Genomic DNA, 12,443 nt, shown 5'->3' with positions numbered 1-12,443 from the left:
GCGTCGGCAATTTTAAACAAACCAAACAGATGTTGACGGTTCTGTGGGTCAAGCAGCAAACTTGACGATATTTATTTTATGTAGTATGTCTACCTAAATAAACACAAGAAAATCAGCAACTTATGAAACAAAGTGTAACGTTTTCATACCGTAACAACACATGGAGGGTTCTAGCCGCCTCCAAAAACTCACTCCGTCTCCCTCTATCCTGGAGCCAGCAGACGTGTTGACATAAGTGGATTTTTTCAAATGGTGTTTGAGATCACATAATAACATACAGTGTATTTTAGCGATTTTTTAACACATCGAATCATGGAGCTGTCGAGTATCAACACATAACAATCAAAAATTGCATCGCACAACCATATATTTTAAAATGGGAATAATTCCAAAGCGCCGCAGGCGACTTTTTTTCTATTAGAGCAAATTAACTATTTCTTTTATTTAAAAAATAATTCACAAGATTTTAAGAATGCACCATTTTAATTATTGAACATACATAATTTTGAAAACACTCATGAGAAAATATAGCCAATAAAAAAAATCTTTTTTGAAAAAAATAATCGAACCTGCGAATGCACAGAGCGCGATACCCAAGAGACGCAGACTCGATCCCTGCCGGTGTCTTACTTTTTTCAAAAAAGATTTTTTTCTATTAGCTATACTTTTTCATGAGTGTTTTCAAAATTATGTATGTTCAATTATTAGAGCAAATTAAATGCGTGTTTATCTCATTTATCTGATCAAACCACCACGCCAGGCCCCTTGAGCCCGGACCCCTAGGCTAGAGCCCTATCAGCCCCCTCTTGTAAGGGCCATGGTGATATTCTCAAAGTCTGTGTGTTTATGATTATTTCACTTATATTACTAACAACACTACTGTTATTCAGCTTCATGATCTGTTGTAGTGTTAAAAAGGATTTATGTAAGTATATTATTTTACATACCTATTTAATTATTTATTTCTTATTATAAATAAAATGAAATATAAGTAAAACTATTTGTGTGAATTAATAGACGTATTATTTGACTAATCAAACTTTTATTGACAAGGAAGCCATAAAAATACTATCGAGCTAGCTTTAATAAATGACTACATAAAACAGTTGATTTGTAACATCAATTTACATGTAAACATGTTTACAAAAGAAAAGATACAAAAAAATGTGACATTTCATCCGATCTATGTTTAGAAATATCCAATACAATCTTTCGTTCTTACGTCCGACTGTGACATGGCGTTGAAGTAGGGATTGCAATACCGAATGAAAATATCAATACCGGTTTTTCGGTATTTCTTATTGAATACCAGTATTAATACCGGTATTCGTTAAAACATAAGTACCTACTTATCAGTAAATATAGCTATTACAATCTCTTTAAAACATTATATTATAGAAAAAACCTACCCACCTACTTTTATTATGGTGATATTTAAAATATGTAATAATCAAAATATTGCAGAATTGGTGATTTTTACAAATGATTTGAATATATTATCAATAATGGATAATTTAAATTAAAGCCCTCAAAAAAATAAACGTGGCTGCAGGAAAAGCTTCTTCAATTCAACACTTGTAATAACAAAAACAAGAATAATTGAACATTTGTCACGGATGTTTTTTATTTCGTCAGTACCTATGTTAATTTATCGAGACAATTTTATAAATGGGTATATTTTTTAATGAATTGTGTTTTATTGTTATTTCACCTATGTTGGATTCAGTCAATATTTTGCATTTTATCAGGACATAACTTATACACTCAATTGAATAGGAAATATAGTACAAACGAATGAAGAAATAACACTTAACTCATCGCCAAAAACGTAAACGAGTGTTGTTTCTTAATACTAAAAATTTCGGTATTTTAGATTTTTAAAACCGGTATTTCCGTATTAATAAATACTGGAATACCGTTTTTGAAATACTGGTATTGCAATCCCTAGGTTGAAGGTAGTATGGCGTCAAAGTTGGATTTTTATTTCTCTATTTACCCACAGAATGCTTTTACCGTCCTCTCAAAGCGATCTTAAGATCTTCGACCCTGTATTAAGGGGTCCTTTATTGGAGGGTGTATTTTAATAACCACCCTTCAATATGTACTAATAAAATTAATTCGTCGCTCACTACTGTTACCTTGTTTTAATAGGTATTATGTTTTAACTATTTCTTAGGTTACTCAATCAAAGACTTTGTTGTTTTTAGATTAAAGTCTTATCCCTTTCGGGTGTCTAAGGTATAAAGCCCATTGACGCAGCGAGTGCGGCGCTCGCGCAAAATTTCTACAAGTGGCGCGTAAATCATCAAAAATACAACGTAATCAAATAAGCCAGCGCCCACTGGACTTGACGATGCCTTGCGCCCCGCTTGCCGCATGAGTCACCGTGTTTCGCTTCTCGGCGATACGATTTAATGAAAATACAAAGAAGTCCATTCATTGAACACGGCTACCAAAATTACGCTGCTCGAGGCGTCGTCGATCGACGGGCGAAAAGCAATTATTTAATAACAGGGAACTCTTTGTTCCGTGTCCTATATTTTGCTGGTTGAATAATGTCGTCGTAAATATTTATTACAAGCCCCGAAATAATATAATATTTTTATTGCTTTGTTATGAGAGACGCTGTAAAAATAATTATTTTATGCTGCTTGGGCCGCTTATTACATAGGTGAAGGGTAATGCGCGGCGAGAGACGTGTGATTATGGTTATGAATAAACACTTAATACGCCGACTTCGCCCACTCGACGTGTTCTATGGGCACCATCGCTAAAAGCTAATCCGTTATCGACATAACCTGACCTTTTTGTGATGTTATATTTTTATTTTTTTTACATTGAAATCACCTGAGAAGAGAGGACACATAAAATGTAACGAGTCACAAGGTGGTTAAGTCAAAGTGTTGAAACGAGAAGTGAATTGCTTGTAACAGCATGCTCTGATGTAAATAGATGTGTCCGGAAATTTCTGCGTATGCAGTTCGCCGTAAAATTTACCGTGAGTTGTTGTATAGGGAATGTAAATGGCCGTTTAGTATTCAGATAAAATTAATGTCTAAATAAAACGTTATTACAGTAGAAAATAGTTAGGTAAGTAAATTAGAAATAGAATCATATCGTATCATCATCAGCCGGGGTCAATCCACTGCTGGATGAAGGCTTCCCCAAGCTTCTTTCAACTCTCTCGGTCCTGTGTCATTCGCTGCCACGTACTTCCGCTGAACTTTACCAGTTCGTCAATCCAGCGGCTTTTAGGGCAACCCTGTGGCCGTTTTGTGTCCTTTGGGTACCACTGGATGACGGCATTTGTCCAGCGGCCGTCCTTTCGGCGAGAAATGTGCCCCGCCCATCTCCATTTCAGCTGTTTGGCAACGTCTATCACATCGCGTACTCCTGTCTGCTTCCTAACCCATTCGTTTCTCTTACGATCCTTTCGCGTGATGCCCATCATACACCTCCCCATACCTCGCTGTGCGACTCTTAGCCTTTGGACATCTCTCGTGTTGAGGGTCCACGTCTTGCAGCCATACGTGAGCACGGGTGGCACACATTGGTTGAAGACCCTATCATATAAATTTATATAAAATTATAGTAGCTGATCAAGCCGTTCCGACAGAATTATTATCAGATATTTGATACCGATCAACATAGCGGCGCGTTTCCTTGACGCAGATGATGCAATAGATTTGTCAAAAGATTTAAAAGGGGCCTTGAAACGGTTCAAATCAGTCATACATTAAATTACCCATTAAATTATACCAAAAATCTTAAAAGGATGCATTATACAAATTTCGTATAAAATAATACTCACAGCGTAACAAAATATCTGCAACTGACGTAAAAAAAATCTAAAATATGACCACTTACGTATAGATATACGTAATAGTAGTTATACAACAAATAAACCACTAATAGTATTATATTGAGTCACCCTGTCACTATGGAAGAGATATATTGCTATTTTTACTAGGTACGTTGGTAATATAGTATTTAGGTATGGTTTTTTTTATTTTATGTTATCAAAACTAATCGGTAATTGGATAAAACAGAACAGCCAGTGGAAAAATAAAACATTCATTTTTGTCGTATCTAATTATTAATTAAATATTTATAAAACTTAAGTTATATTTATATACATATTTAATATAGTAGGTATATTATAATCACTGTTGGCAATTCGGCGTAAAAACCTCAATTTATCTGCTCTATTTTGATAATCATGCGCAACTCCACAGAGTTATTAAACTCATTATTTCGTTGTAGGTACCTAGTCATCCAAGCACTTTGAACATATAAGTGATATTATATAGGCAAGGATAAGACCTAATTGTATGTATAAATAAGATCAGAGGATTTATTAATAAATCTAGTTGGTTTACTGTTGTTAATTATTTTATAGTTCCTCGAACCTAATTGAAGGGGTTATTGCAAGATAATGAAATGCCACAGAAACATAGTTTGGAGATATGAGCAATTTAATGTTCTTGTTCGTTCACTATTGTAACAGGAAAAATTCTTCTTCTTCTTTGATGGCGCTACAGCTCAAGTCGAGCCCTGGCCTCCTCCACCGCCGTCCTCCAGCAGGAACGGTCCTTCACATGTCTTTTCCAGTTCATGATTTTTAGCAGCTGGTTGGCATCTTTTGTAATGTTGTCACCCCATCGTGTGCGTGGGTTTCCCACTGACCTTTCCCCCTGGATTTCCTTCGAGGATCTTCTTCGGTATCCGTGACTCAGGCATGCGCTGGATATGGCCTGCCCAGTTCAGCCTCTGGAGTTTTATGAAGGTAGAGAGTTTCGAATCTTGGTATAAGTGGTATAGTTCCGTGTTGTACCTAATTCTCCACTCCCCACCAACATTCATGGCTCCGTATATCCGCTTCAGGACCTTTATCTCAAAGCAATACACCATGTCAGCTGCTTTCATATGAAAACATGTGGGAAACAGGAAAAATTACTATCCTCATTAAAATGTTCAATATATCTCACATCTAATTATTTTGTTTGGAGCAGAAGGCGTGGATGACTGACCGATATCAATTTTGTCTGGCATGGCATATCATATTATTATTATATTATAACGATTTTTATAGCAAAATTTGAATGTGTAAGAACTACACTTTGATCATAATTATTGAGACATCTGTATCAAAAAATTCATAATTATGTGGCATATAATTGTCTTGCAATAGCCCCTTCAATTATTATATATATTTTTACCATATCCGATCCTAATAAGATCATAATATATAATATGAGCCTCCACAGTGTAGAGGTTTGTATTAACAGATTGTTGTTTTAACGAGAAATGGATGTTAGTCACTTGTTTAACCTATTAGGCCCATACTCTGACTCCAAACACAAATTGTGTATTTACCAGACCTAGGATTTGAGCTTGGGATCCACGATATTATAAGCCGACGCTTATTAGTAAATGACTGATAACAGATATATTTTTAGGTATTTAAAAACGTATTACAATAAGGATTTTCCCCCATAATAATGGCAACATTGAAAATATTTTTTTGCTTGGCATACAGTTTATTCCGTAATACAGTGGACAGTCTATAAATTCAATATGTCAACTATGCTAATTCATTTAATTAACTGTTACAAAGTGTTTATGTAATTAATTTATAACAATACATTCAGTTAACGTCTATATCCTGTAACCTACCGTCGCAACCTTCCGAACAACCCTACAAAATATAGTTGATGAATACATCAGACGTTAACAAATGGTACGTAGACATAAACACCTTTTATATTTACCAAGCAGCTAGTCCAAGTAAAGCTAATAATACAATAATAGTAATACAAATGTCAAGCGTCCTTTTCATAAGGTATTTAATATGATACAATATTAAACAATAGAAGTCATTAATCATAACATTCATAACAAACTTACCGCTAATCCATGTCCCGTTGAAGGGTTTATGCTTCAGTCTATCCCCCAGGATTAGGTCCAGCGGAGGGCGTCTTCCTTTCACCCTTGCTCCTTCTCCGACTGGTGACAGCAGCGCTATGCTGAAGACGATCAGTCCTAGGACGGCGGCTATCACTAGCAGTGCGATAAGGATTCCGCGCCAGTTGCGTTGGCTTGGAGTAGATGCCACCATTTCCTATGAACAAAATAGACGTGTTTTAATTCCAGTGTATTGTAATACCCCGTTTACACGTGCATGGATTTACTACTGACAGTACGTTTTATAAGAAAATGTACGTGTAAACATGTATCATCCTGCAGTTGCAAGATTGCATGTATAAATCAAACAAGTTCGGAAGCTTCTGAATTTTCATGCGACAGTTGAGAATTTTTCGATCTAAGCCTGCGCAGTAGAACGGTAGTGGTGAGCCTGCCGGCAAAAAAACGAACTATGAACGAATTTTGAGGTTAACCGATTTTCACTATCTGTCAATTAGTACCATAAAATAACAACATCGCGCCTTGCTCACTCTTGAAGAATGAGATTCGAGAGACAGTCCTTTTACGTGTAAACAGTTATTATCACGATAGTTTAAAATACACACTATTGCTGCCAGTAAATCCATGTACGTGTACAAGAGCGATAAGATTAACTGATTCATTTGAATAAGTATTGTGGAGAAATCGTGTAGTCAATAAGGAGCTATTCATCTTTTAATTTGTGTCAAGCTTTCAATGACTGTAGAGTGTAGTGTATTTTTAGATCTTATGGCCTCATCAAAGGAGATTTTAGTGGGAATGACTTGCATTAACAATTTTTTAATGCTTTACATTTTGCTGTCACCCTACACTCTGCCATGGTCCGTAGTCTGTGAAAGTTTTTTCATGGTCGGTATATACGAGACACAGCTAATCTCAAAAATAATTCAAAGTTCAAGCCAACCATTTTTCCATACGGGCAGCCCACCCTCTTTGGGTGAGATAGAGGACATTGAAAGTCACCAAAATGAATATGACTTCTAAATTATATAATATAGTCATACATAATTTAAAAACACTTCTGAAAAATATATAACCAATAGAAAAATCTTTTAAAAAAAAATACGACACCCAGCAGGTTCGAACCTGCGTCTCTAGGGATTCACGCTCATATGCATTGACCACTATGCTGTAGGAATCTTATCTAATTGCGACGAATTTGAACTAATGGTTCTTACAATACTCTGTGAAGCACTACTTTCTAAATTGCGTTACTATTGACAATCGGCTTTTGTATTTTAAATCAAAGTTCATGTTAAATTACATTAATTATTATTATCCGACGTCACGGATTACTCCAAGATTTTTTGTTGTAACTTACTTGAACTATTAATAATTTAATTAACTATTTTTTAGAAAGCGCTTCAGGGAGTAGTGTAAGAACCATTAATTAACATTCGTCGTAATTAGATAATATTCCTATACCATAGTGGTCAATGCACGTGAGCGCGAATCCCGAGAGACGCAGGTTCAAACCTGCTGGGTGTCGTATTCTGTCGTAGTGTTTATATCATCATCATCAGCCTGAATCTATCCACTGCTGGATGAAGGCCTCTTCAAGTTGCTTCCACTTCTCTCGGTCCTGTAGGCATTGCGTTGCCACGTACTTCCGCAGAACTTTATCATTTCATCGATCCAGCGGCCTCTAGGTCTACCTTGTGGACGTTTTGTACTTCTTGGATACTACTGGATGACTAGATTTATCCAATGATTGTCTCTTCTTCGAGCTATGTGTCCAGCCCATCTCCATTTAAGGCTTTTAATAAACTCTATTACATCGCAAACCCTTGTCTGCTTCCTTATCCACTCATTCATCTTTTTGTCCTTTCGCGTTATACCCAGCATGCACCTCTCCATACCACGTTGTGCTACTCTAAGTTTCTGGATCTCTCTTTTACTTAGGGTCCATGTTTCACACGCATATGTCATCACGGGAAGCACACACTGGTTGAACACTTTGCGCTTTAGGCACAGTGGAAGGTCACTTTTGAAGATATTATTCAGGTGGCCAAAAGCACTCCAGCCTATCTTTACTCTGCGAACAATTTCATCAAATATACATCCATCTATAGACACTTGTTGTCCCAGATAGATGTAGCTTTTCACCTGTTCGAGCTGAGTGCCGTTGATGAGGATCTCTTTTTGGCCTGCAAAGCAGTTGAACATGACTTTCGTCTTTGTTACATTTATTTTCAAACTTACTTTGTTGCTTACTTCAGCGAGTTCCTGCATTCTGCTTTGGAGGTCTTCTGAGTCTTGCGAGAAAATTACTATGTCATCGGCAAAGCGCAGATGACTCAGGTATTCTCCATTTATGGGGATCCCTTTGTCATTCCAGTCAAGTTGCCTGAATGAGTCTTCAAGAGTAGCTGTAAATAGTTTAGGTGAGATTGTATCACCTTGTCGGACTCCTTTGCTGATAGGAAATCTGCGCGATGGTTTATGGAGATTTACAGATGCTGTTGCGCTACTGTATTGTTTTCAAATTATGTATGTTCAATAAAAATAATGCTACATTTTTAAATCTCCAAATGTCCACCGTTTATGATTGTACGTATTTGAATTGAGAATCGCTCAAGTCATGTGCTTTTGAATGTACTGTTTTTTTAATACTACAACAAGCAACGAGACTCAATTAAAGTAGTGAAGTAGTAAAGAAACAGTTGTGTATCAGTAGCAGTGAAACAATCACAAACACATCCATGCTTGGTAACATCACCAAGATATATTGCAATTTCATAGGGAATCGAATTGAATGCCCCCCCCCCCCCGCGGTATGAGAAGTTTTTGTCTTATTTATTGACTTAAACAAAAATACTTAAATAAAATATATTACATGTTATAAACCTCCACAGAGTAACAAGATTTGGTATTATAGGTTTTTTTTTTACGAAAAATGGATTTAGCTACTTGCTTAACCTATTAGGTCCATAATCTGGGTCCAAACACATAATGAAAAATAACATGTGAATTTTGCTAGAGCCGGGACTTGAACATTGTTATTTGATTATTGTATCGGTGATGCCGTATAAATAGTATGAAAACCTATTGAAGATATTGAACAAATTTGGTAATATTGATAATGTTTTTTTTATCGTGTTATCGCATAGATTTTTGAAGTTCTACTTCTTTTGGGGCGTTTGGTAGAGAGTGAAATTGAGAGTTGCGACTGTATGTAGTTAGCTGCGAATCAGTCAGCTGTATACAAACGGAAGTTTGATAGTAGAATTGTTCCGTTGCCTAGGCAACGAATTTATTATTGTCGGCCATGTGCAACTTCTTACGTAAACAAACGATTAAACGTCAGAGTGACAGTTGTTACTTAAAAAAAAAACAACGAGAAATAATTATATAATTTAGTAATATAAGTTAAAGTGTATAGAAATAAATCAACTGCGCTCCAATAAGCTCAAGAAAAATCTTGAGTGTGTAATTTAACAAGATAATGAAGAGATAGACGAAGAATCTAGGTTATTACAAGTTTTGTTTTTATTTTGTTACGTCAAAGAAGTATAAATTCTCACGCGCGTACATAAGTACACACACCGATTTTTTTTTTAAATATATACAAATATATAAATTAAACATAAAAACACACGCGAGTACTGTAACTAGTAAAAAAAATGTTTAAGACTAAAATTGTGGGAGCCTGCGTAAGGGCGGCCGCTTTCCCTAACGACGTCACTGGTTGTGCTTTGAAATGCGCTTACGTAATTCAACAAAAATAGATTTTCTTTGATTGGGTCGTCATATTTATGAAAAAATTACGCCGCATTGAAAAACTATGAAATTTTTTCCGCCCGAAAATATCAAGGCGCCATTACCGCGATAATAAAATGCTATTTTGGTGTGTCAACCTTTTGAAAGTTCGCATGCCAAATGTGGGCGAGGAGAAAACAGTGAATTCAGTTTACGAAGCAATCGTAAAATATATCGAAATTTATTGAGATTGTCACGTCCGTAAAAATTAAAATAAAAAACGCCCTTAAGAATAAATTACAGTTAGTGTTACAGAAAAATTGACATCAAATTTCAAACTCATTACTGTTTTAAATACTTTGCTCTATTTAAAAAAAAAATACTCAGAAAGACGGTAATTATATTTCTTATTTATCACACTAGATTTAAAAATATTAAATTCTTTGTAAGTAATAGAAAATACATAATATTGAAAAATCTCAGTTACATAGGTACTTGCTAACAAACCGCCCTTTGGCTCTAAACGAATGCGTGAAGGAATAGATGGAGCGAGGGTTGGAATATTTTTTGGTGAAGGGGGGGGGGGGAGTTTTCGCAGGATGAACACTGTTTTCGTGAACTAATTTATTGACACAGTAATGAGTAGAACTTACAAGATAAGTATAATATGTGCTTAATTATAAAGCGAGTGTACGGGTGAAGTATATAGTTAAGAATGCGTATTTTTTGTTCTATATGGAGGTCAGAATTCAATTTAAAAACATTATTCAAAGTTCAAATGAGGATGAATGGACTCTGTGAATCCGGAGTAAGCGTCAACCAAATGCGTGTCGAATTAGTTTTATTACCTGCCGGTAGCGCATGGTCCGTGGAGAACGTTCAGATAGGTGGCGTCACAAAAAGATGGTATAAGTACCCATTGTCTAGTACAGAAAATAGTGCATATATCCGTGAATAGATACAAATTTTATAAAATCTCTTTTAAAACATTGTTTAAGTTCATATTCCGGCGCAGATGGGAAACTAGTGCAAAAATACATAAAAATAAGTTCGCCCATTTTTGGGTGGAAATCTTCAGTGTTTCATCGGAAGTAGCGACACATGGTCTTGTGGAATACTGTTTAAACTGTCGAAAAATTTAATTTGATGGCAATGTATGTAAGTGTTGACGTCGTATAGACGTGCGTTAGTTTCACAAAAAATATTATGCACGAAGATTTGTGTTGGAATAGATGTTTACGGGCATATGTATAATTTGTTCGCGGACAAATATTGTTTTGGACTAAACATGTGTGATACATTAAACGACATGTATTGGGTAGTCTCCAGAGAAAGCAAAGCGAATGTATTCTCTCCACCCTGAGAGAAGCAGAGAATCCAGAGGGGCGGAATGTTATGGTCGCTCAAATTATGACAAAATTCCAAGGTGGTCACGATCCTCAGCCATGAAGGAACAGCCGAGAAGAAGAGAGAAACTACGTGTGTTGATACATACAATAATGTGATTGTGTGAAGGACATCAATAATACATTATTAAGGCCTGGTTGAGCGTATCCATTTATTGTCAGATCTATTGAATAGAAACTCAAAATGTATTATATTTCCATACATAATTTTTAAAACACTTCTGAGAAAATATATTATAACCAATAGAAAAAATCTTTTTGAAAAAGACACTCGGCAGGAATTGAACCTGCGTCTCTTGGGTTTCGCGCCCTGTGCATCACCACTCTGCTACGATTTATATGCAATTGATTGCGACAAAAGTGTTTTCAAAATTATGTATGTTATATAATAATTAGAATGGTATATTCTTAAAAAAATCTTGTGAATTATTCGTTGAATAAAAGAAATAGTTAATTAAAATTATTAGCAAGTTCAAGTAAGTTACAATAGAAAATATTGGAGTGATCCATGACGTCGGTTAGTAATTAAAGTAATAACTACTTTAATTTAGAAAACAAAAATCCCCTACCGTAACTTAATTTGGAGAGCGCTTGTGAGCAGGTATTAAAAAGGAAAATAGTAAAGATTTGACGCGAATAAGCATGGCATTCGTAGCATAGTGGTAATACATTCAATCAGGGCTCGAAATAGACCGAAACGCACCGGAGCGCCGTTCCTGTTCGTGACATTCTAAAAGATGCCGTTCCGGCTCGTGGATTCTTTGAAAATTGCGTTCCATTTCATGTTATTGAGATAATATTGCATTGATTGCATACTGATTCGTGGGAAAAAAATTCGCCTGCGGCGCTGGCAAGATGTGTATTTTATTTATTAATGAATAGTCCTACAAGGTCGATAATATTATATAGGCTGTTCGGAGTTCAGATGTGTTTAAAAAAGGGCTACAGGTCCAGGACCGTAAATTAGTAGATTTCCGGAACCTGAAAAATAATTTGAAATCACAAAAGAACCTTGCAGCGAAGGTATATACAAATGTACGAGCTTCTAGAATTTTGAATATAAGAACCCAATTCTAAGAAAATTGACGAAAAATAAGTGATTTTGCAAAAATGAGTAGTGTACCCATTTAAAAAAAACTACATTTTAATGTTGTATTAGGGGGGGGGGGGGTAATGCATTTTAGCGCAGAGCCCCTTCAAGTATAAATGAAACCCTGATTATTAGGCATATCGCCCTTATGATATCCGAAAAATATTTACCATAATTTCATATTTTTGAATGATTATTCAGCGCTCCGGTTCGTAAGATTTTCTATTTCGAGCACTGCATTCAATGTTTTAAAAATTATGTATGTTCAATAATTAGAATGGTAC

The 12,443-nt window shown here is 35.6% G+C and overlaps 1 protein-coding gene across 1 annotated transcript in view; it reads right to left on the bottom strand.

Moving 5' to 3' along the window:
• LOC147077669 (inactive dipeptidyl peptidase 10) overlaps positions 1-12,443 on the bottom strand; it is a 285,528-nt gene that overhangs the window by 194,485 nt on the left and 78,600 nt on the right. Inside the window, exon 2 of the mRNA XM_085940067.1 lies at positions 5,908-6,121. Coding sequence (XP_085796193.1) covers positions 5,908-6,121 — 214 coding nt within the window. The remainder of the gene's footprint in view (positions 1-5,907; positions 6,122-12,443) is intronic.

Source organism: Rhyacophila brunnea, unplaced genomic scaffold (assembly GCF_057557595.1).
Source record: "Rhyacophila brunnea isolate RB1 unplaced genomic scaffold, BYU_Rbru_1.0 scaffold_12, whole genome shotgun sequence".
NCBI lineage: Eukaryota > Metazoa > Arthropoda > Insecta > Trichoptera > Rhyacophilidae > Rhyacophila > Rhyacophila brunnea.
Note: the sequence above shows the minus strand (reverse complement) of the source record. Positions and strands in the feature narration are given on the sequence as shown.